Source organism: Arvicola amphibius, chromosome 1, assembly GCF_903992535.2.
Source record: "Arvicola amphibius chromosome 1, mArvAmp1.2, whole genome shotgun sequence".
NCBI classification, from domain to species: domain Eukaryota; kingdom Metazoa; phylum Chordata; class Mammalia; order Rodentia; family Cricetidae; genus Arvicola; species Arvicola amphibius.
The window spans coordinates 143640816-143667015 of NC_052047.1; the positions used below are offsets into that span (position 1 = coordinate 143640816).

At 51.0% G+C, this 26200-nt stretch overlaps 1 protein-coding gene across 1 annotated transcript in view; it reads left to right on the forward strand.

The window, feature by feature from the left end:
- Positions 1-689: 689 nt before the first annotated feature.
- Positions 690-26200, forward strand: part of Muc2 (mucin 2, oligomeric mucus/gel-forming) — a 35735-nt gene continuing 10224 nt past the window's right edge. Inside the window, exons 1-38 of the mRNA XM_038310794.1 lie at positions 690-765; positions 1518-1779; positions 2853-2967; positions 3357-3447; positions 3537-3646; positions 3789-3999; positions 4189-4314; positions 4537-4654; positions 4736-4874; positions 5069-5179; positions 5269-5338; positions 5542-5679; positions 5781-5945; positions 6476-6570; positions 6791-6917; positions 7268-7523; positions 7745-7797; positions 7917-8017; positions 8370-8524; positions 8794-8932; positions 9497-9604; positions 9685-9864; positions 9983-10222; positions 10942-11098; positions 11325-11456; positions 11863-12010; positions 12488-12531; positions 12984-13217; positions 14559-15564; positions 16480-17659; positions 17939-18193; positions 19055-20108; positions 20346-21854; positions 22023-23771; positions 23916-24543; positions 24832-24907; positions 25649-25671; positions 25903-26114. Of these exons, the coding sequence (XP_038166722.1) occupies positions 690-765; positions 1518-1779; positions 2853-2967; positions 3357-3447; positions 3537-3646; positions 3789-3999; positions 4189-4314; positions 4537-4654; positions 4736-4874; positions 5069-5179; positions 5269-5338; positions 5542-5679; positions 5781-5945; positions 6476-6570; positions 6791-6917; positions 7268-7523; positions 7745-7797; positions 7917-8017; positions 8370-8524; positions 8794-8932; positions 9497-9604; positions 9685-9864; positions 9983-10222; positions 10942-11098; positions 11325-11456; positions 11863-12010; positions 12488-12531; positions 12984-13217; positions 14559-15564; positions 16480-17659; positions 17939-18193; positions 19055-20108; positions 20346-21854; positions 22023-23771; positions 23916-24543; positions 24832-24907; positions 25649-25671; positions 25903-26114 (11593 nt within the window). The remainder of the gene's footprint in view (positions 766-1517; positions 1780-2852; positions 2968-3356; positions 3448-3536; positions 3647-3788; positions 4000-4188; positions 4315-4536; positions 4655-4735; positions 4875-5068; positions 5180-5268; positions 5339-5541; positions 5680-5780; positions 5946-6475; positions 6571-6790; positions 6918-7267; positions 7524-7744; positions 7798-7916; positions 8018-8369; positions 8525-8793; positions 8933-9496; positions 9605-9684; positions 9865-9982; positions 10223-10941; positions 11099-11324; positions 11457-11862; positions 12011-12487; positions 12532-12983; positions 13218-14558; positions 15565-16479; positions 17660-17938; positions 18194-19054; positions 20109-20345; positions 21855-22022; positions 23772-23915; positions 24544-24831; positions 24908-25648; positions 25672-25902; positions 26115-26200) is intronic.

Sequence of the window (26200 nt, forward strand, 5' to 3'; positions counted from 1 at the left end):
GGGAAAACAAGGGGATTAGAGAGCCGACTTAGCTGGGCTCTGGAGAGGGCAGCAGGTGCCCCCCCCCCATCTGGGCCCCCACTGCTCCTTGCCTTCTGGGGTTGGATCACAGACTGGAGTCAGACACCCCCCTCCGGAGTCTCGATTCCTGCCACACTTGTCTCCCCCAGGGGACACAAACTGAGGTGCCTCAGCAGTCCTGGTGTCTCAGCCCATAGGGCTCCTGGATAAATAGAATGGAGACACCTTTAAGCTTCTTATTCTACCTGGGCTGTGTTGGAGGTTGCTGGGCCAGACCTGGGACACTTAGAGGGGTATGGCAGAGCTCATGGCATGTAATTCCAGCAGGGACCTCCCGCCTCTCCAAACCTGAGATTGGCCTGGCTTGTAACTTAAAGGGATGGGGTTCACCTGGGGTGTGTGCTGGCATTGGGATAATTGAGGCTGTGACATCCTGAGGAAGGCCAAGTTTACCCAGGGAGTCATATAAAGATAAACTCAGATAACCTGAATCAATATTTCCTCACTGGGACCCATGGAGCCCCCACAGCTGTTTTCCTGATAACTTAGCAAATGCCCCACCCACCCTTTGCACCTCCCTTGTCCTCCCGCCCTCAGATGCCTGCTAGGCATATAAGTCCTGGACCCCTGCCCTGGGATGCTCTCCTGTGCCACCCTCCTGAGCCTCCATGGGGCTGCCACTAGCTCGCCTGGTGGCTGTGTGCCTAGTCCTGGCCTTAGCCAGGGGCTTGGAGCTCCAGAAAGGTAAGGGGCTGCATGATCTGGGCAAGGGAGTGGGCAGAGCACCCTGAGGGTGGGGAGGCTGGGAAGCCCAAAGCAGTTAGTAAGGGGTGCCTGGAATAAGAGGGGTCCCCAGCCAGAGCCACTCCAGCTGGACTGGGGTTTTAGGTCTCTCGAAGGCTGAGGGTCCTACACCAGGAGGATGAGAAGCTGGATTCCCGGAGTGACCATCATCTGTGGGAGTGGGGAAGCTTTGGATGTCTAGGGGAAGCCAAGTTTAGGACAGTTCCAGATATAAGGGACCTTCGGCAAGACAGTGCCTCTGGAGAATGGGCTGAGTGTCCACATGGAAAACTTCTGTCCCATCAGGACAAAGCTGTGGGTGGGGGATGTCCCAGTGGGGACTCCTGAAGACTGAGGGACCCAGCCCAACCTCTTGCTGGGTGAGGGGTAGATGGAGCAGGGCTCAGTAGAGCATCAGCGGAGGGGACTAGGCAGTAGGTGTGCAGAGTGACCAGACTGTCCAAAGGCCCCTTTGCGTTCACTCCCTGCTCGCGCTCCACACTAGGTAGTACCTTGTCTTAGAGTCCTGCAGAAGGGTGACCAATAGTTAGTAGAGACTGCTTATGTAGGGGTACCATCTTATCCGGAAACCCTGATCTGGAGCCCCAGATGGGTACCCCTGGGGGGACCTCTGGGGTTAACTTGGAGAATGGGCTCAGGGAAGTCCTCCTCAGACCTGGGTGTCTCACCTTGTGTCCTCACGGTTCTCCCAGAAGCCATATCCCGAAACCACGTCTGCAGCACCTGGGGCAACTTCCACTACAAAACCTTTGACGGTGATGTCTTCCGATTCCCTGGCCTCTGTGATTACAACTTTGCCTCCGACTGCCGAGACTCCTACAAGGAATTTGCTGTGCATCTGAAGCGGGGCTTGGGCCAGGCTGGGGGTCACCCCCAGATAGAGTCCATCATCATTACCATTAAGGACGACACCATCTACCTCACCCACAAGCTGGCAGTGGTGAACGGGGCCATGTGAGTGGGATTAGTATCTGTCTCCCATGTCCCAGAAGCCAGGGGATGCTTCTGGCTCCTCAGAGCAAGTTCACCCCTGAACGTTTTGTATAAACTAGCCAGTCTCCAGGACACCCCCTTCTGTTCTGGCACATGGCTAATAGGGATGCTTTGAGGTTTGAGCTAGGCTGTGGATTCACTCACCAAACACTGATGAGTCCCCTCTGTAGACTGGGGGGTCTTAGGTAACCTGTGAGTCCCTTGCAGACTTCTTCTGGGGACCTTGCCGAAGGGAGCCTGTCCCCCAGGCTAAAGTTGCAGAAGCCCAGAAGGGAGAGGCTGCTCTACCAGCCCTATTGTTCCCTGGCTTTGTCTCAGTAACAATGAGGTCCTCTTAAATGCATTCCTGTCTTGCAGGTTCACCTCCCTGGGGGATTTTCTCTTTTCCCACTCCAAGCCTTTCTGTGTCTCACATGGGGGCTCTGCCAGTGCTCCCTTACTTTTCCTGGTCTGCTGGACCATGTTGTCATGTGTGGGTTGTATGGCAGAGGTTCCTAGGGATAGAGGCTCATGGGTTGGGGTGTGGCAGTTCCAGGCCAGCTCAGGAAGGGAATGGGGTCCTGGAATAAGAACAGCTCTGGGTAAAGGTCGGGCAGGTGTTGAGAGTTCTACCCTGCTAGATTTTGTGAGAAAAGTACCTCTGAACCAAGGGTCTGAGAGGGTTGGGGGCTCAGTCCCCAACATATTCCTGACCCACTGCCTTTGGGGCTCCTGAGAAGGGCCTTTGTCCTGGACTCTGAGAGGGTATGAGAAGGAAAATAGGCAGAAGGGCCTGACCATGCCCCAAGGAAATCATCCAGGACAAGGGCTCTCTGGCCATTGCTGAGGCCTCTGCCCGGCTCTGGCCTCCTCCTGGAACTTGGCTAGGTCTGTTTGTGCTCCAGATGAGAACATACTGACCAAGTAAGGAGGCAGGCTGACTCTTCATTCAGATAATGTCCTCAGCGCCGTGTGGTCAGCAGAACCCTCGGGAGGATGAGTGGGTGGGTTCTGGGATGGTGGGATGGTGAGTAACCCCATAGTGGTCCCCACAGGGTCAGCACCCCACACTACAGCTCCGGACTCCTCATTGAGAAGAACGATGCATACACCAAGGTCTATTCCCGTGCTGGCCTCTCCCTCATGTGGAACCGTGAAGATGCACTCATGGTGGGCACCAACATCCTGGGCTCTGAGGTGGCGGGGCTTCTTTCTGACCAGAGGCCTAGTGGCTCCATAGAAGGGCAGGATTGGGAGACCCATGCCTCACAATTGGAGTAGGATCCTATGTGGTGGAGCAGGCTGCTGGAGACAGTGATTGGTACCAGAGTCTCCATTGGTCTGGCCTGGGAGGGGCTCTCTGTGCTATAGGTGCAGCGACTGGTCTCTGTCTCTCAGAGACTGCATTTTGGTACCCCACTCTGAAGGACCCTTCCTGGTGGCTGATCCCTGCCCTCCTCCTGACCTGCCCTGTTGGAGAAGCTGCTTAGACCTAGGGACTCTGGAAGCTCTTCTGGGCCCTGAGGTCTGCTCACCTGCCCTGCCTTCCTTTTCAACAGCTAGAACTAGACAGCCGGTTCCAGAACCACACCTGTGGTCTCTGTGGGGACTTCAATGGCATGCAGACCTATTATGAATTCCTCAAAGAAGGTGAGTGCTAAACTGGGCTGGTTGAGAGGAAGACAGGGGTGAGGCTGCAGGCTCCCGGCTCCCAAGGAGCTAACCAGCTGCATCCGTAGGCATACACTACAATGCCATTGAATTTGGGAACATGCAGAAGATCAACAAGCCTGAGGATAAATGTGAGGACCCAGAGGTGGTGCAAGATCCAGAGTCTTGCTCTGAGCATGTAAGTCGCTGCTGGGAAACCCCAGGCTCGTAGGAAGCCTGTACCTGCTGGCCTGTGTTGGGGCTCCCTCTGCTCTAAGGGGAGGGGAAGAGGGGTACGAACAGGGGTCTGAAGCTGTCCACGTTCGTGTCCTTCTCTTCAGCGAGCCGAGTGTGAGAGGCTGCTGACCGCCACAGCCTTCGAGGACTGCCAGGCCCGGGTGCCTGTGGAGTTGTATGTGCGCGCCTGCATGCAGGACCGGTGCGCATGTCCTCAGGATGGCGCCTGCGAGTGCAGCACCCTTGCTGAGTTCTCCCGCCAGTGCTCCCACGCAGGCGGCCGGCCTGAGAACTGGAGGACTGCCTCACTCTGCCGTAAGTAGCTGGTGACCCATGGGGTGCTTGGGGGGCCTCTCACATGGTGCTCTGTATGAGTGTCCCTGGGTTTAAGGAGCCCCTGGTGGGAGCCATGTCTGTGCCAAGCACCCAGACCCTGTCTACCAGTGGCCTTGGGACTGTGTTAGTGCCTTATGTGTGGATTGATGGAGCTGCTTTTGCTTCTAGCCAAGAAATGCCCTGGTAACATGGTATACCTGGAGAGCAGCTCGCCTTGCATAGACACCTGCTCACATCTGGAGGTCAGCAGTTTGTGTGAGGAACACTACATGGATGGCTGCTTCTGCCCAGAAGGTACACGCTCTGGAAGACCCTTGTCCCAAAGACTGGGTCGGGGAGCAGGCAGGGAGGGGTGGGACCCTCCAAAGAACCCCAAGGGCTGGGAGGTGAGATTCTGCATTGGCAGATCAGGGTCCTGATGTCTATGGGTGAAGATCTGTCTGGCAGCCTCTCCTTTTGGGGAAACTGGCACTTCCTGAGGCTTCCAGGGTAAGTTTACATCTCTGGCTACCACAGGCACTGTGTATGATGACATCACGGGCAGGGGCTGCATCCCCGTGAGCCAGTGCCACTGCAAGCTGCACGGGCACCTCTATCTGCCAGGCCAGGAGATTACCAATAACTGTGAGCAGTGGTAAGTATCAGAGCATAGGGCCTGGGGTCAGGCAGGCTGGGGTGTTACTGAGTCTTGACCCTGTGCCCTGCTTCTGGGCAGTGTCTGCAAGGCTGGTAGCTGGTCGTGTACCGAATGGGAATGCCCTCAGACCTGTGCCCTAGAAGGTGGCTCCCACATCACCAGCTTTGATGGAAAAAAGTTTACCTTTCATGGGGACTGCTACTATGTCTTGACCAAGGTAGGCAAGCCAGGCTACCTGGATGGAGCTGGGGGCCCTCTGTCCTCTGAGGAGGGAGGAGAGACTGGTTCTGGAGAAGGCCGTCCCTGGGGTGGTGGGTGGTGCTGCTATCAGAAACAGGATGAAAAGTGGGGGGGTCTAGGGCACAGGAGGCGCTTGGATCCTCAGTAATCACAGCATCCTTCTGCATACAGGGCCAGCACAATGATTCCTATGCCCTCCTGGGTGAGCTGGCCCCCTGCGGCTCCACAGACAAGCAGACCTGCCTGAAAACTGTCCTGCTACTGACTGACAACAAGAAGAATGTAAGTGCTCCTCCTCTCTCCCTTCCTAGCATGCCTGGGTCCTGCATGCAGGCACTCTCGGCTCTATGCAACCGTGGCATTTCTTGCAGGTGGTGGCCTTCAAATCAGGTGGCAGTGTGTTACTCAATGACCTGGAGGTGACCCTGCCCCATGTGGCAGGTGAGTGGCTCAGGGAGGGGTCCTGAGCTGCTGCCAGTCAAAAGAGCCAGCTGGGACTGAGATAGCCTAGGAGCATGGGCCTCTGGCAGGCTCTATCTTTGGGTCCCTGCTGGTGGTGGGGGAATGGGATGGTGGGCATGCCACCCAGCTGTCACATGGAACCCAGGAGCCCTGCTGTCTTCCAACCTGTTCTTGTTTTGCAGCAAGCTTCTCCATCTATCAGCCCTCTTCCTACCACATTGTTGTGAACACGGTGTTCGGGCTGCGGCTACAGGTTCAACTGGTCCCAGTCATGCAGCTTTTTGTGACTCTGGACCAGTCTGCCAAGGGACAGGTGCAGGGTGAGTGGTCCCTTTTGTATTGTCCCTGAAAAAGCCCCATGAAGGTCCTGTACTGCTCCCGCCCGCATCCAGTTCTTCCTAATTCTGTCCTGCATCTTTAGGTCTCTGTGGAAACTTCAACGGCCAGGAAAATGATGATTTTATGACATCTGGTGGGCTGGTGGAGGCCACGGGTGCCGGCTTCGCCAATACCTGGAAGGCCCAGTCAAGCTGCCATGACAAGTTAGACTGGTTAGATGACCCCTGTTCCCTCAACATTGAGAGCGGTAAGGCTCAGGGGAAGTTGGTCACTGTCCACTGGCTTGTCTAAGACACAGAGTCCTGGCCAGTACCGCCTCAGAGCAGATGGGGACCTAGTACGTGGGCGGAAGGGTGGGTAGAGGTTGCATAGTCCATGTTGCTGGTGACCAGCACATCTACCTGCTGTTTGGCTAGTTTATAGTGGCCCCATAGTGGCAGCTTTCCAAGTGACAAAGTAGATGGGCTGGTCAGGCTAACTGCTGGTGGCGGCTCTCATCCAGGCCTGGTTTAATGCTAGGACAATATGCCCTCCTACCCACTTCTCGATCATATCTGAAGATTTCTAGCCCCCGGGGTTGAGAAAGGGAGGACTTGGGTGTTATACAAAATGGTCTCATCTTGCTCACAGCTGCCTGGAGTTATGATGGGAGGCAGGGAGGGATCTGACTTTGGTCACACAGGATACCGTGTCACCTCCATTCTGGGTGATCAGACTTTTAGGCTCAGGGTATGTGAGGAGAGCCTGGTTATGCTGAGGTTCTGATCTACTCCCCAGCCAATTATGCCGAGCACTGGTGTTCCCTACTGAAGAGGTCAGAGACCCCTTTTGCCAGGTGCCACCTGACTGTGGATCCCACTGACTACTACAAGGTGAGCTCATCCCTCAACCCTACATCCTCAATGCTGCTGGCAGTGTCCCCATAGCCAACAAAGTGTGCTCGGGCCACCTGGCTGAGCCTGTGAGTGGCTCTGTGTGTGTGTGTGCCTGAGTGCTGGCGTGCATGCACATGTGTGTTCACTGGAGTGCTCACGGTGCCAGGGCCGTGCGCCTGGCCCCCTCACCTCACTGTTACTTTGGTCTGTCTCCCAGAGGTGCAAATATGACACGTGCAACTGTCAGAACAATGAGGACTGCATGTGCGCAGCTCTGTCTTCCTATGCCCACGCCTGTGCTGCCAAGGGGGTCATGCTGTGGGGCTGGCGCGAGCGCGTCTGCAGTGAGTGCTTCCCCGCTGGCTGCTCTCTAGGATGGGATCCAGACATAGAACTCCGTGGGCTGGGGGCCAAGAGCCCTGAGCAGTCAGTCCAGGGGAAGGAGCAGCTCCTTGTAGCTGTCGCCTAGCTTCTGCCTGACCTTTAGGCTCTGCGTGCAGCGTGGGAGCAGAATTTTGCAGAGATGGACTTTGGGATGGCCACAACTGTGGCAGCTGAGTTCAGGAACCTGGGAGGGGTTCCCAGGGTGGCTGGCCTCTATCTGCTGGTGGAGGGAGAAGCTCAGGGACAGCCTATAGGGACAGTAGTTGGGGTCCAGTGCCATTGGCCCTCACTCCTGTGGTTTCCCTTGCAGACAAAGATGTGCACGCTTGCCCCAGCTCACAGATCTTCCTGTACAACCTGACCACTTGCCAGCAGACCTGCCGCTCCCTCTCAGAGGGTGACGCTCACTGCCTCAAGGGATTTGCACCTGTGGAAGGCTGTGGCTGCCCTGACCATACCTTCATGGATGAGAAAGGCCGCTGTGTGCCCTTGGCTCAGTGCTCCTGCTACCACTTTGGTCTTTACCTGGAGGCAGGAGATGTGATCCTGAGGCAAGGGGAGCGCTGGTGAGTGTCCTGGACTCTGCAAGGGGCCCATAGAGTTGGGGAGGGGATGCTCTTCAATCTCTACCCCAAGTGGAAAAATGGGCGCGGGGGAGGTTCTACCTGTGGGGCCCGAGGCTCTCAAATGGTGCAGAGGTGCCAGAGGTGAGATTCTGAAAGTGGCCCGGCTGGCATATGTCCTGTTACACATGTCCCATGAACCCTGTCCCACTTCTCTCTCATAGCACTTGCCGGAACGGGAGGCTGCAATGCACCCAGGTCAAACTGCTTGGCCACAGTAAGTTTTACAGATAGATGTTGCTCATGTATGGCTACCAGTCTGAGTCTTGTTTCCCCTCCCTACTTACCTGGTACCCTGAATTCATCTGAGCTAAGACGGACTTCTTAACCCCACAGCCTGTAAGCACCCCAAAATCCTTGTGGATTGCAACAATTTGACTGCTCTGGCCACCCGGAAACCCCGCCCCACTAGTTGCCAGACACTGGTGGCTGGCTATGTGAGTGCCAGGGAGGGCTGGTGGGGGCATTCTGGATGCCTGAGTCCATTGTGTGAACTAAGCAGACTCCCACACTGCCAGTTCACTGGGCTGGGGCCTGAGTCTCACAAACACCTGGGTCTATTGGTACTTCCCTGTGGTCCTGGAAGAGAAGTGGCAGCCTAAGGCAGTGCAGAGGTCAGCTTAGGGCCTTGAACAGCAACCCTACCTGGTCTCCCTGACTAGGATGAGCTTGAAGGGAGGGGTTTTAGGAGAGAGAAGTTGGGGGTCCAGGACACTGTTAGATCTTCTCTTGTGGGCACTCGATTCCTCAAGGAAGGCTTGGCCCTCATCTGAGCTCTTCTTATTCCAGTACCATACAGAATGTATCAGCGGCTGTGTGTGTCCCGATGGGAAGCTGGACGATGGCCGTGGTACATGTGTGGAGGAGGAGGAGTGTCCTTGCATCCACAACACAGACCTGTACAATCCCGGGGACCAGATCAAACTGGACTGTAACAACACCTGGTGAGCTGGCCCAGTCAGCCTGCATTGGGGGGGGGGTTAGGCTGGTTTTTTTTTGGGGGGGGATACTTGCTCTGTTGACAGAGCAAGTCTTATGTCTACCCCTCACCCTAGAGGTCACTCTTAGGCTGGTATAGGTGTTTGCAGGTTTCCTATATGGACGGCCTCAGGAGCTGTGCCATGGTGCCCAGGGCCTTACCTGAGCTGCTCTCTGAGGGCATGTGGGAGTCTTGGCCTCAGGCCCCTTCAGGCTCCTCTACCTTTCTCTGCAGTACTTGCCAAAAAGGACGCTGGGAATGCACCCGCTATGCATGCCACAGCACCTGCTCCATCTATGGGAGTGGCCACTACATCACCTTCGATGGGAAGCACTATGACTTTGACGGACACTGCTCCTATGTGGCTGTCCAGGTGTGATTGTGAACCTCTCCAGGAAGGGGCTGCCCTGAGATATGGAAGCAGGTCCTTGGGGTGGGAAGGGCTAGTTCCTCATTCTGGAACTCTTGCTGCCAGGATTTGGGTTCCCAGCAATGAATAGAGAGGGGAGAGGATGTGGTAAACCTCTCTCCTCCATGAGATGGGGATGTATAGCGATGGGGGTGTTGAGAAAGCCTACTTTCTTCTCCCTCCTCTCTCTCTCTCTCTCTCTCTCTCTCTCTCTCTCTCTCTCTCTCTGTGTGTGTGTGTGTGTGTGTGTGTGTGTGTGAGAGAGAGAGAGAGAGAGAGAGAGAGAGAGAGAGAGAGAGAGAGAGAGAGAGAGAGGGGGAGACAGGCCCAGCTATTATCTTTTCTGCCCTTTGTATGTCATCATCATTCCCAGACAACGGAAGACCTGGCTGGATGAGGTTTGAGTTAGGGCCTGAATCCCAGATGGGGAAAAGCAGAGCATTTTCTACTCAGAGGGGTGGCTTTAGCAGCTGGGGTAGGCACCTGTGTCCTGGTTTTCTTGGCTAACACTGTCTTGTCGGGACCCAGGACTACTGTGGTCAGAACTCTACTGGCTCCTTCAGCATTATCACTGAGAATGTCCCCTGCGGCACCACAGGCGTTACCTGCTCCAAGGCCATAAAGATATTTATAGGGGTGAGTGCTGCTGGTTCCTGGGACGGGGCTCCCGTGGGAAGGCTTGGACACAGTCAGTGACCATCTTTTTCTCTGGATAGGGGACAGAGCTGAAGCTGATAGATAAACACCGTGTGGTAAGGCAGTTGAGAGAGAGGCACCATGTGCCCTACATCACACGGGAAGTGGGCCTGTACCTGGTAGTGGAGGCCAGCCCTGGTATTATTGTTATCTGGGACAAGAGGACCACCATCTTCATCAAGCTGGCTCCTTCTTACAAGGTGGGCCACCAAGATGCCAGCCATGTCCTGGGCTGTCAGCAGCATAGATGTTGTGGATGCTGTTCTCACCTACTTCAAGAACTGCTCAAGCTGGAGACTCTTGTCTTTCCACCTACAGGGCACTGTATGCGGTCTGTGTGGGAACTTTGATGACCAGACCAAGAATGACTTCACCACTCGGGACCGCATGGTGGTGACCAGTGAGCTGGACTTTGGAAATAGCTGGAAGGAAGTTCCCACGTGCCCAGATGTGAACCACACCCCAGACCCCTGCACCCTAAACCCACACCGTCGCTCCTGGGCAGAGAAGCAGTGCAGCATTATCAAGAGTGATGTATTCAAAGGGTGTCACAGCAAGGTAGGCGGAGCTGAAAGCATGGGCAGGGCCACAGCAAGGTAGGCGGAGCTGAAGGCATGGGCAGGGCCACAGCAAGGTAGGCAGGGCTGCAGGTGTGGGAGGGCCACAAGTGTGGACAGGGGCATAGGTGTGGGTGGTCTGTGGTCATGGGCAAAGGGCTCTGTAGGCAGAGTCCCATTAGAGGCATATTGTGGTTGTGATCAGGGCCATGGTTGGGGCCACTGAAAGAGATTAATGAGCTTGACTGTGTCCATGAGAAGGGTGTGGCCTATTAGTCTTGCTATGTTTGTCTTTTGAGCTCCTGGCTTCTCCAAGTAGTCTAAGGATATTTGGAGGCATGTTGCTGTACCTCCATGGGGTATTTGTTCTTCAATTCTGTACACTTGGTTCTTTGAGTCAGTAATTAGATGATCAACCTTTCTCTCTGAGATCCCTGGGCAGACTCCACCCTCCTCTGCCCTGACTGCATGCTCATCAGGGAGGGAGAGAAGACTTACTTTGTTTGAGCCTAGAAGATAGCAGGGGGAGAGACAGTTTTAGGATTATCATCTTGAGGCACTCAGGGGATGGGTGACAGATCTGTTGATCAGGATGGCCTGAATGTGGGTGTGCTCCCTCTCTATCAGTTACTCTGGGGCTGTGGGCCAGCTTTAGTGTCCTGCGGTCCAGGCTCTCGAAAGGTAGTGCGGGCCTAAGGCACATGGACGTCTCCCTCCTAGGTGGACCCCACTGTCTTCTATGAGGCCTGTGTGCATGACTCCTGCTCCTGCGACACGGGTGGTGACTGTGAGTGTTTCTGTTCCGCTGTGGCCTCCTATGCTCAAGAATGCACCAAGGCAGAGGCCTGCGTGTTCTGGAGGAGGCCGGACCTATGCCGTGAGTATCCATGGCAGACACCATCTTCCTTCCCCATTCAAGTGATGACTGAACGTCACCCATCTCATCCTTGTCCCCAGACATTCTTTCTGGGGGCATAGTGAGACTTGTGTTGGTAGGAGCTGACTGGACTTGCTCTGACATTCACGTCCCCTGATGCAGGCTCACTTGGGTACCCACTTGTGTGCTCCCAAGCCGGACCATGTTCCATCCTCTCTCCCTCTAGCTGTATTCTGTGATTACTACAACCTCCCAAATGAGTGTACATGGCACTATGAACCATGTGGGAACCGAAGCTTTGAGACCTGCAGGACCATCAATGGCATCCACTCCAACATCTCTGTGTTCTACCTGGAGGGTGAGCAGACAGAGCCCTTCAGCGAAGTGGCCACCAAGGTGTCAGGCTGGGGGCTACCGTTAGCTGGAGACACTCAGGGTTGTTTGAGAGGTGACCATGGGCTAAGAGGCTTGGCTCAGGTACTAGGGTTCATTTCACTACAGTCTGTTCACTGAACTGGAGCCATGGAAGCCAGCTAAGGCCCTGACTCCTGAAGAGGTGGCCGAGGAGCACACTACCTCATGGGTGTGTGTGGAGCAGAACACCCTACTGTCAGGGGAGACACAAACCCTGTCTTCTGACTCTTGGTCGTCATACATGAACATCTCCAAGCAAAACGCCAGATGGGGTGGGGTTGATGAGGAAGGTATGATGGACCAGAGGCATCATCCACAGTGGTCTAAGCCCCATTCCTTATACCCACTAGGTTGCTACCCTCGGTGCCCTGAGGACAAGCCCATATATGATGAGGACGGAAAGAGATGTGTCACTCAGGACCAGTGTGGCTGCTATAAGGATGGCATTCATTATCCACCCAATTCATCTATTCCCACTGAGGATATCTGCGAGTCTTGGTACTGAGCCTATGTTGCATAGGGCCTGGGAAAGGTTGGCACACACGTGTACACACACACACACACACACACACACACACACACACCATGTTCAGACACATGGAAATATGGTCACACTCACACTCATTCACAGCCCATTCAATGTGCATACATACATGGACACAACATACAGTTGCACACCCAGTCACACTTGTACACATATGGTCATGGGAGCTAGGGTACAGAGGTGCTAGTTCCTGTCCTTAGGAGTATGCAGGTCTTTTGATCTCACCCTATTCTCTTGGGCCAGCTTTTTCTTAGCTTGTTTCACCTCATCTGACTGGTTACATTTAGAGCCCTATGGGTGGGGGTTCCTTTGTGGCTTGTGGTTGGGGCAGTACTCTGGGGCTTTGGGCCAGCACACAGGGAGATGGGCATGTGGTGTCTGTGGGAAGGAGAGTATGGGGAAAACCCTTAGCGTCTATACTTGCTTTGCAGTATGTGCACCAACACTTCAAACATCAACTGCAGCATAGATGTAGGTAAGCTGCCCTCTGCTGGGATCCTGGAGGTAGAGGATTAGCGGTCCCAACCCAGGAAGCCTGTGGACTGTGTTGTTCTTGTACCTGTGGGACCTGGGCTTGGGTAGGGATTGGTTTCCTCCTGGGCTCTCTTTCTTGGTTGCCCATGTCCTTTCCAGCTTCAATGTGCTGAGCTGTGCAGCAAGCCTGCAGCTCCCCCTTCACATCTTTGTTTCCTTTCTCTAATGGGAGTGGTACCCTATGGGAAATTTCTAGTACACCTCTCATCTGGGTGCTGGGCTCATCACCTCTGGGGTCCAGGTTCCAGTGAGGCTCCTTCTTCAAAGTAAGAGGTTCTGGGGATGCAGTCCTGCTGGAATGTATCTCCAGTCCTCTGTCCCATGGGATAAATAGGGGAGGCCTTGAAAGGCTGTCTTTCTTGTTGAATTGATGACCCCATACCCTCTGTACAGGAAAGATTGTTAACAAGACCCAGGATGGTATCTTCTGCTACTGGGAGTACTGCGACTCCAATGGGACAATAAAACCACACTTCAATATATGTGGATCCTCCACACCACCTCCATCCACCCTGACAAGCTTCACCACAATCTCTACCCCTATTACCATCTCCACCACCACTACAACAACGGCCACTTCCACTACTGCCACTGCCACCACCACAGGCACGATAACTAGCACTGAAGGTGAGGCTTATTCTGGGGGTTTCTGTTCTCTTGAGAATCCAGCATGGATTCTTCATCTTCTGGGGTCCAGAGCCAGGTCTGTGTATGCAGCCTCAATTCAGCAAATCAACTGCGAATTTAGGTGGTATCCACATTTTTCTGAACTCGGGGGACATTGGAGGATGTCTTTACACTCCTCTGCATTTGTTCCAGTTCAAACCATATCTATGATGGGTAAGCTGTCAGGGGTATGACAGACACAGGGAAGAACACCTGTAAATTTGAGGGCCTTGTCTGGGCTTGGGCTCAGTTGGCAAAGCACTTGCTTCCCAAGCACGAGGACATGGATTTGATACCTGGAGTACATGTAAAAATGCCAGGCAAGTGGGTGCACATTTGTAATCCCACTGTTGGGGTCACAGAGACAACAGAATTTTTAGGGCTCACTGGCAAGCCAAAACAACTATATTGTCAAGTTCCGGGCCAATGGGCGACCTTGTCTGAAAGGAAGGAGATTACATTCTTGAGGATGACACTGGAGATTGTCCTCTGGGCTCTATGCTCACATATACATGTTCATGCACATTTGTAAATACACACACATGAACAAACATAAACACACATAAATGTATACACACATACAATGCAGGCTGGGCATGGTGGTGCACACTTACAACCAGCACTTGGGAGGCAGAAGCAGGATGATTGCCATGAGTTTGAGGCCTAGGGTCTATGTTGAGAGTTTCAGACTTAAACTGTGCAGTGATATCCTCCCCTTTTCCTTTATTGAAGTCCATCAGCAACTCCTGGTAAGTGATCTTGGCAATACTTATCCATAGTAAGTAGGGCCAAGAAGGGAAAATCTTTCCAAATTCCTTCCGGGCTTCTTTCAGAAGCAGAAGTGAGGGCAGGCGGCACTTACGTGCTGTGGATTATGGGTGTATTTATGCACTGTTTGCCAAGTCCATAGACACAGAGGTAGGACCTGACCTGTGTGGATGACCACGTTCTTGGTCAGGAATAGATAAAGTCCCCTTCACACTCTTCCTTAGGGATGGCTTTCTTGTTAGTCTTTTTCTCTCACACGACATTGTCAAGGAAGGGGTACTGAGTTGGGGCTCTAAGACCAGGATGTGTCCTACCTAGACATGGCCTTGGGTGGCCCTGTCTCTCTGGGCTACAGTCTTTCAGCTGCACGAAGGTGGAAATATGTCTGTTGTGAAATATGACCCTATAAACATGGTCCCTTGGTGATGATGGGTGAGCAAGGGTATCTGTGGAGCAGCTGCAGAGGTCACCGGGGACTCAATCCCATAGCCTTCCTCAGGCATGAATAACCTATATGTAATTTTGCTTTCCTAGTACCATGCTGCTGGACTGATTGGATCAACAACAACCATCCTAGTGCTGGCAGTGGTGGTGGTGAGCGAGAGACCTTTGACAGCATCTGTAGTGCTCCTGTGGACATTGAGTGCAGGTCAGCCACAGACCCCACACTCAGCTTGGAGGATCTGGACCAGAAGGTACAGTGTAATGTCTCATTTGGGCTCATTTGCAAAAACGAAGACCAGTTTGGAAACGGACTATTTGAACTTTGTTATGACTATGAGATACGAGTCAAGTGTTGCTCTCCAGAGGTGAACTGTTCTATTTTAATAACCTCACCCACAACTTCACCAAGAACCTCACCCACAATTTCACCAACAGCCTCACCTATCACTTCACCAACAACTCCACCTACCACTTCAACAGTTTCACAAACTACTCCAGCTACCACTTCACCAACAACCTCACCCACAACTTCACCAACTCCAGCTACTTCTTCACCAACAACCTCACCTACCACTTCACCAACAACCTCACCTACCACTTCACCAACAACTCCACCTACCACTTCAACAGTTTCACAAACTACTCCAGCTACCACTTCACCAACAACCTCACCCACAACTTCACCAACAACTCCAGCTACTTCTTCACCAACAACCTCACCTACCACTTCACCAACAACCTCACCTACCACTTCACCAACAACTCCACCTACCACTTCAACAGTTTCACAAACGACTCCGGCTACCACTTCACCAACAACCTTGCCTACCACCACATCAATCATTTCACCAACCACTACACCAACCATTTCATCTAGTGCTACACCAGTGACTTCATTTACCACTTCACAGACATCTTCACCAACCACCTCTGTTACAACTTCACCAACCCCTTCACTAGGCACCTCAACTGCCACATCACCAAGCACCTCACCAACCATTTCATCAACCTTGTCTACCCTGTCCTCCACCACCACCACCACCACCACCACCACCACCACCACCACCACCACCACCACCACCCCAACACCCACTCCATGTGAGTGTGAGTGCAAGTGTGAGTGGACTGGCTGGCTGGATTCTGGCAAACCCACCTATGATAAAAACAGTGGAGATTTTGAACTGATTGGAGATGCCTGTAAACCAGGCTGGGATGCAGCTGACATCTCCTGCAGAGCTGTGATGTATAACAACAAACCACTTGATCAGCTAGGACAGAAAGTCACTTGTAACACAGAAGTTGGGCTAGTGTGCAGAAATGCAGAACAACAAATGGGAGGGTTAATCCCAATGCGCATGTGTCTCAACTATGAGATCAATGTTCAGTGCTGTAAGTGCTGTGAGCAAGAATGCTCTACTACGACTCAACATTCAACCACTCCTACAGTGATTTCTACCCAAACATCTACCAAAACAGTGACTCCATCCACACAATCTACCACCACACAGACCACAACCACAAAATCTACTACCACACAGACCACAACACCAACATCTACCATAGTAACTTCCACACCCAGATATACCAATACAGAGACAACCCCAACACCTACTACCACAGAAACCTCAACTCCAATATCTACTACCACACAGACCACAACAACAAGACCTAGTCCAAGTCCCACTACTCCAACATCTACTCCCAAAGGGACACCAACCCCAACTCTGACTACTACAGTGATTCCCACCGCAACACCTACCATCATAGAAACCTCAACTCCAATATCTACTTCTACACAAACCACTACAACAACCACTAGCCCAGGTCCCTCCATTTCAACATCTACCAAGACAGAGACACCAAGTCAAACGTCCACTATCACAGTGACTCTAACTCCGACACCTACTATAACAGAAACCTCAACTCAAATATCTACTACCAAACAGACAACAACACCAACAATTGTTAGGGAGACCTCCACTCCAATATCTACCACCACAGAGACACCAACCCCAACCCAGACCATCACAGTTCCTACAACCCCAACACCTACCACCACAGGAACGTCAACTCAAATATCTACTACTACACAGACCACAACAACAACAATTGTTACAGAGACCTCCACTCCAACATCTACCACAACTGAGACACCAACCCCAACCCCAACAACCACAGTTCCTACAACCCCAACAGCTCCTACCACAGGAACGTCAACAACAATATCAACTACCACACAGACTACAACACCAACAATTGTGACAGAGACCTCCACTCCAACATCTACCACCACAGAGACACCAACCCCAACTCTGACCATCACAGTTCCTACAACCCCAACACCTACCACCACAGGAACGTCAACTCCAATATCTACTTCTACACAAACCACTACAACAACCACTAGCTCAGGTCACTCTACTCCAACATCTACCACCACAGAGACACCAACCCCAACTCTGACAACTACAGTTCCTACAACCCCAACATCTACCAAAACAGAAACCTCAACTCCAATTTCTACTACCACACAGACTACAACACCAACAATTATTATAGAGACCTCCACTCCAAGATCTACCACTCCAGAGACATCAAACCCAACAGTGACGACCACAGTTCCTACAAGCCCAACACCTACCCCCACAGGAACGTCCACTCCAATATCTACTACTACACAGACCACAACACCAACAATTGTTACAGAGACCTCCACTCCAAAATCTACCACCACAGAGACACCAACCCCAACCCCGACCACCACAGTTCCTACAACCCCAACAGCTCCAACCACAGGAACGTCAACTCCAATATCTACTACCACACAGACCACAACACCAACAATTGTTACAGAGACCTCCACTCCAACATCTACCACCACAGAGACACCAACCCCAACTCTGACAACCACAGTTCCTACAACCCCAACACCTACCATCATAGAAACCTCAACTCCAATATCTACTTCTACACAAACCACTACAACAACCACTAGCTCAGGTCACTCTACTCCAACATCTACCACCACAGAGACACCAACCCCAACTCTGACAACCACAGTTTCTACAACCCCAACACCCACTACCATAGAAACCTCAACTCCAATTTCTACTGCCACAAACACAACACCAACCCCTAGTCCAAGTCCCTCCACTCCAACATCTACCACCACAGAGACAACAACCCCAACAGTGACCATCATAGTGAGTCAAACCCCAACAGCTACCACCCCAGAAAACTCAACTCCAACATCTACTACCACACAGACCACAACACCAAGTGCTAGTCCAAGTCCCTCCACTCCAACATCTACCCCCAAAGAGACACCAACATCAACTGTGACTACTACAGTGATTCCTACCCCAACAGCAACCATCATAGAAACCTCAACTACAATATCTTCTTCTACACAAACCACCACAACAACCACTAGCCCAGGTCCCTCTACTCCAACATCTACCACCACAGAGACACCAAGTCAAACGTCCACTATCACAGTGACTCCAACTCTGACACCTAATACCACAGAAACCACAACTCCAATATCTACTACCACACAGACCACAACACCAACAATTGTTACAGAAACCTCCACTCCAACATCTACCACCACAGAGACACCAACACCAACTCTGATCTCCACAGTTCCTACAACCCCAACACCTACCAAAATAGAAACCACAACTCCAATATCTACTTCTACACAAACCAAAACAACCACTAGCGCAGGTCCCTCCACCCCAACAACTACCACCACAGAGACACCAAGTCAAACGTCCACTATCACAGTGACTCCAACTCCATCACCTACTACCACAGAAACCTCAACTCCAATATCTACTACCACACAGACCACAACACCAAGACCTACTCCAAGTATCTCTACTCAAACATCTACACCCACAGAGACACCAACCCAAACAATGACCACCACAGTTCCTACTACCCCAACACCTACCACTACAGGAACGTCAACTCCAATATCTACTGCCACACAGACCACAACACCAACGCCTAGTCCAAGTCCCTCTAGTCCAACATCTGTCACCATAGAGACACCAACTCCAACTCTGACCACCACAATTCCTACAAGCTCAACACCTACTACCACAGAAACCTCAACTCCAATATCTACTATCACAGAGACCATAACACCAAGACCTGGTCCAAGTCCCTCTACTCCAACATCTACACCCACAGAGACACCAATTGAAACTCTGACTACTACAGTGACTCCAACCCAAACACCTATCATCATAGAAACATCAACTCCAATATCTACTTCTACACAAACCACTACAACAACAACTAGCTCAGGTCCCTCTACTCCAACATCTCCCACCACAGAGACACCAAGTCAAACGTCCACTATCACAGTGACTCCAACTCCGACACCTACTACCACAGAAATCTCAACTCCAATATCGACTACCACACAAACAACAACACCAACAATTGTTAGGGAGACCTCCACTCCAACATCGACCACCACAGAGACACCAATCCCAACACTGACCACCACAGTTTCTACAAGCCCAACAGCTACCACCACAGGAACGTCCACTCCAATATCTACTACCACACAGAGTACAACACCAACAATTGTTACAGAGACCTCCACTCCAACATCTACCACCACAGAGATACCAACCCCAACCCCAACCACCACAGTTCCTACAACCCCAACAGCTCCAACCACAGGAACGTCAACTCCTATATCTACTACCACACAGAACACAACACCAACAATTGTGACAGAGACCTCCACTCCAACATCTACCACCACAGAGACACCAACCCCAACTCTGACAACTACAGTTCCTACAACCCCAACAACTTCAAAAACAGAAACCTCAACTCCAATTTCTACTACCACACAGACTACAACACCAACAATTATTATAGAGACCTCCACTCCAAGATCTACCACCCCAGAGAAATCAAACCCAACAGTGACGACCACAGTTCCTACAAGCCCAACACCTACTACCACAGAAACCTCAACTCCAATATCTACTACCACACACACCACAACACCAAGACCTACTCCAAGTATCTCTACTCCAACATCTACACCCACAGAGACAACAACTCCAACTCTGACCACCACAATTCCTACAAGCCCAACACCTACTACCACAGAAACCTCAACTCCAATATCTACTACCACACAGACCACAACACCCACAATTGTTATGGAGACCTCCACTCCAACATCTACCACCACAGAGACACCAAACCCAACACTGACTACCACAGTTCCTACAACCCCAACACCTACCACCACAGGAACGTCAACTCCAATATCTACTACCACACAGACCACAACACCAACAATTGTTACAGAGACCTCCACTCCAACATCTACCACCACAGAGACACCAACCCCAACTCTGACAACCACAGTTCCTACAACCCCAACAACTACCAAAACAGAAACCTCAACTCCAATTTCTACTACCACACAGACTACAACACCAACAATTATTATAGAGACCTCCACTCCAAGATCTACAACCACAGAGACACCAACCCCAACACTGACCACCACAGTTCCTACAAGCCCAACACCTACTACCACAGAAACCTCAACTCCAATATCTACTACCACAAGGACCACAACACCAACACCTAGTCCAAGTCCCTCCATTCCAACATCTACCATCACAGAGACACCAACCCCAACCTTGACCACCACAGTTCCTCCTACCCCAACAGCTACCAAAACAGAAACCTCAACTCCAATTTCTACTACCACACAGACTACAACACCAACAATTATTATAGAGACCTCCACTCCAAGATCTACAACCACAGAGAAACCAACCCCAACACTGACTACCACAGTTCCTACAAGCTCATCACCTACTACCACAGAAACCTCAACTCCAATATCTACTACCACACAGACCACAACACCAAGACCAAATCCAAGTATCTCTACTCCAACAACTACTCCCACAGAGACAACAACCCCAACTGTGACTACTACAGTGACTCCAACCCCAACACCTACCATCATTGAAACCTCAACTCCAATATCTACTTCTACACAAACCACTACAACAACCACTAGCCCAAGTCCCTCTACTCCAACATCTCCCACCACAGAGACATCAAGTCAAACTTCCACTATCACAGTGACTCCAACTCCGACACCTACTACCACAGAAACCTCAACTCCAATATCTACTACCAAACAGACAACACCAACAATTGTTAGGGAGACGTCCACTCCAACATCTACCACCACAGAGACACCAACCCCAACCCCGACCACCACAGGTCCTACAAGCCCAACAGCTACCACCACAGGAACTTCAACTCCAATATCTACTACCACACAGACCATAACACCAACAATTGTGACAGAGACCTCCACTCCAACATCTACCACCACAGAGACACCAACCCCAACTCTGACAACCACAGTTCCTACAACCCCAACACCTACCAAAACAGAAACCTCAACTCCAATTTCTACTACCACACAGACTACAACACCAACAATTATTATAGAGACCTCCACTCCAACATCTACCACACCAGGGACATCAAACCCAACACTGACTACCACAGTTCCTACAAGCCCAACACCTAACATCATAGAAACCTCAACTACAATATCTACTTCTACACCAACCACTACAACAACCACTAGCCCAGTTCCCTCTACTCCAACATCTCCCACCACAGAGACATCAAGTCAAACGTCCACTATCACAGTGACTCCAACTCTGACACCTACTACCACAGAAACCTCAACTCCAATATCTACTACCACACAGACAACAACACCAACAATTGTTACAGAGACCTCCACTCCAACATCTACCACCACAGAGACACCAACCCCAACCTTGACCACCACAGTTCCTACAAGCCCAACAGCTACCACCACAGGAACTTCAACTCCAATATCTACTACCACACAGACCACAACACCAACAATTGTTACAGAGACCTCCACTCCAACATCTACCACCACAGAGACACCAACCCCAACCCCGACCACCACAGTTCCTACAACCCCAACAGCTCCAACCACAGGAACATCAACTCCAATATCTACTACCACACAGACCACAACACTAACAATTGTTACAGAGACCTCCACTCCAACATCTACCACCACAGAGACACCAACCCCAACTCTGACAACCACAGTTCCTACAACCCCAACACCTACCATCATAGAAACCTCAACTCCAATATCTACTTCTACACAAACCACTACAACAACCACTAGCTCAGGTCACTCTACTCCAACATCTACCACCACAGAGACACCAACCCCAACTCTGACAACCACAGTTCCTACAACCCCAACATCTACCAAAACAGAAACCTCAACTCCAATTTCTACTACCACACAGACTACAACACCAACAATTATTATAGAGACCTCCACTCCAAGATCTACCACTCCAGAGACATCAAACCCAACAGTGACGACCACAGTTCCTACAAGCCCAACACCTACCATCATAGAAACCTCAACTTCAATATCTACTACCACACAGACCACAACACCCACAATTGTTATGGAGACCTCCACTCCAACATCTACCACCACAGAGACACCAACCCCAACCCCAACCACTACAGTTCCTACAAGCCCAACAGCTACCACCACAGGAACTTCAATTCCAATATCTACTACCACACAGACCACAACACCAACAATTGTGACAGAGACCTCCACTCCAACATCTACCACCACAGAGACACCAACCCCAACTCTGACAACCACAGTTCCTACAACCCCAACAACTACCAAAACAGAAACCTCAACTCCAATTTCTACTACCACACAGACTACAACACCAACAATTATTATAGAGACCTCCACTCCAAGATCTACAACCACAGAGAAACCAACCCCAACACTGACTACCACAGTTCCTACAAGCTCAACACCTACTACCACAGAAACCTCAACTCCAATATCTACTACCACACAGAGCACAACACCAAGACCAAATCCAAGTATCTCTACTCCAACAACTACTCCCACAGAGACAACAACCCCAACTGTGACTACTACAGTGACTCCAACCCCAACACCTACCATCATTGAAACCTCAACTCCAATATCTACTTCTACACAAACCACTACAACAACCACTAGCCCAGGTCCCTCTACTCCAACATCTCCCACCACAGAGACATCAAGTCAAACTTCCACTATCACAGTGACTCCAACTCCGACACCTACTACCACAGAAACCTCAACTCCAATATCTACTACCAAACAGACAACACCAACAATTGTTAGGGAGACGTCCACTCCAACATCTACCACCACAGAGACACCAACCCCAACCCCGACCACCACAGGTCCTACAAGCCCAACAGCTACCACCACAGGAACTTCAACTCCAATATCTACTACCACACAGACCACAACACCAACAATTGTGACAGAGACCTCCACTCCAACATCTACCACCACAGAGACACCAACCCCAACTCTGACAACCACAGTTCCTACAACCCCAACACCTACCAAAACAGAAACCTCAACTCCAATTTCTACTACCACACAGACTACAACACCAACAATTATTATAGAGACCTCTACTCCAAGATCTACCACCCCAGAGACATCAAACCCAACACTAACAACCACAGTTCCTACAACCCCAACACCTACCAAAACAGAAACCTCAACTCCAATTTCTACTACCACACAGACTACAACACCAACAATTATTATAGAGACCTCCACTCCAAGATCTACCACCCCAGAGACATCAAACCCAACACTAACAACCACAGTTCCTACAAGCCCAACACCTACCATCATAGAAACCTCAACTTCAAAATCTACTACCACACAGACCACAACACCAACACCTAGTCCAAGTCCTTCTATTCCAACGTCTACCACCACAGAGACACCAACCCCAACCTTGACCACCACAGTTCCTACAACCCCAACACCTACCAAAATAGAAACCTCAACTCCAATATCTACTACCACACAGACAACAACACCAACAATTGTTACAGAGACCTCCACTCCAAGATCTACCACCCCAGAGACACGAACCCCAACACTGACTCCAACAATTCCTACAAGCCCAATACCTACTACCACAGAAACCTCAACTCCAATATCTACTACCACACAGACCACAACACCAATACCTACTCCAAGTATCTCTACTCCAACATCTACATCCACAGAGACACCAACCCAAACAATGACCACCACAGTTACTACTACCCCAACACCTACCATTACAGGAACATCAACTCCAATATCTACTACCACACAGACCACAACACCAACACCTAGTCCAAGTCCCTCTATTCCAACATCTGTAACCACAGTGACACCAACTCCAACTCTGACAACCACAGTTCCTACAAGCCCAACACCTACTACCACAGGAACCTCAACTCCAATATCTACTACCACAGAAACCATAACACCAAGACCTGGTCCAAGTCCCTCCATTCCAACATCTACCATCACAGAGACACCAACTGCAACTCTGACTACTACAGTGACTCCAACCCCAACACCTACCATCATTGAAACCTCAACTCCAATATCTACTTCTACACAAACCACTACAACAACCACTAGCCCAGGTCCCTCTACTCCAACATCTCGCACCACAGAGACACCAAGTCAAACGTCCACTATCACAGTGACTCCAACTCCGACACCTACTACCACAGAAACCTCAACTCCAATATCTACTACCAAACAGACAACACCAACAATTGTTAGGGAGACGTCCACTCCAACATCTACCACTACAGAGACACCAACCCCAACCCCGACCACCACAGTTCCTACAAGCCCAACAGCTACCACCACAGGAACTTCAACTCCAATATCTACTACCACACAGACCACAACACCAACAATTGTGACAGAGACCTCCACTCCAACATCTACCACCACAGAGACACCAACCCCAACTCTGACAACCACAGTTCCTACAACCCCAACACCTACCAAAACAGCAACCTCAACTCCAATTTCTACTACCACACAGACTACAACACCAACAATTATTATAGAGACCTCCACTCCAAGATCTACCACCCCAGAGACATCAAACCCAACACTGACGCCCACAGTTCCTACAAGCCCAACACCTACCATCATAGAAACCTCAACTTCAATATCTACTACCACACAGACCACAACACCAGCACCTAGTCCAAGTCCTTCTATTCCAACATCTACCACCACAGAGACACCAAACCCAACCTTGACCACCACAGTTCCTACTACCCCAACATCTACCATAATAGAAATCTCAACTCCAATATCTACTACCACACAGACAACAACACCAACAATTGTTACAGAGACCTCCACTCCAACATCTCCCACCACAGAGTTACCAACCCCAACTCTGACTACCACAGTTCCTACAAGTCCAACACCTACTACCACAGAAACCTCAACTCCAGTATCTACTACCACACAGACTACAACACCAACAATTGTTACAGAGACCTCCACTCCAACATCTACCACCCCAGAGACACCAACCCCTACCCCAATCACCACAGTTCCTACTACTCCAACACCTACCACAAGAACGTCAACTCCAATATCTACTACCATACAGACCACAACACCAACGCCTAGTCCAAGTCCCTCTACACCAACATCTACCACCACTGAGATACCAACCCCAACTCTGACCTCCACAGTTCCTACAACCCCAACAGCTAGCACCCTAGAGACGTCAACTCCAATATCTACTACCACACACACCACAACACCAATGCCTAGTCCGAGTACCTCTACTCCAACATCTACCACCATGGAGACACCAACCCCAAATCAGACCCCTACAATGTCTCCAAATCCATCAACTACCATCACAGAAACCTCAACTCCAAATTCTACACCCACAAAAAACACAACACCAAGCAGTAGTCCAGGTACCTCCACTGCAATTACTACCACCACAGAGACAACTCCAACCCCTACTCCTACCTCTACAGAGACCTCAACACCAACAATTGTTACAGAGACCTCCACTTCAGCATCTCCCACCACAGAGACACCAAGTCCAACCTCAACTACCCCAGTGACTTCAACTCCATCACCTACCACTTCAGAGACTTTAACATCTACCACACAGACCACAACCGCAACGCCAGTCATTGACATCTTCACTACTAGATCAACCACTATTCAGACAAGCCCAGTCCCCACCACCACGTTCCCTTCAACTCCAACACCCTCCACCACAGAGTCATCAACCTCAACTTCTACGACCACACCAATTCCACCCTCTTCCTCCCCTATTACTGCTACCACCATCACATCTTCCCCAAGCCCAACCTCCACTGTCATCATCACAGAGACTCCAACCCCATCTGCTACTACTTTAGAGACACCATTCCCAACCTCTACCTCCACTGAAAATACAACTCCAACACCTTCTACTAGCCAAACTCCTCCCAAATCTCCAACGAAACCGTCAACACCTGTGAGCAGTGTGTTCCCCTCTTCCCCACCCACGGAGTCCATCATCATTTCTAGTACCCCTGCAACCACCATAGTAACGTCTAGCACGGCATCGTCACCTGGAACAACACCATCCATCACTTCATCAGCGTTACCTCCAGGACCAACACGGGGACCCTCCACCACTGTTTCCGGTAAGCACACCCCATTCCTCCTCTCTTAGGAGAGCTTCATTTTTGCCAGGGAAGCTTCACAGCCTCACAACTCGAGCCTGGAGCCA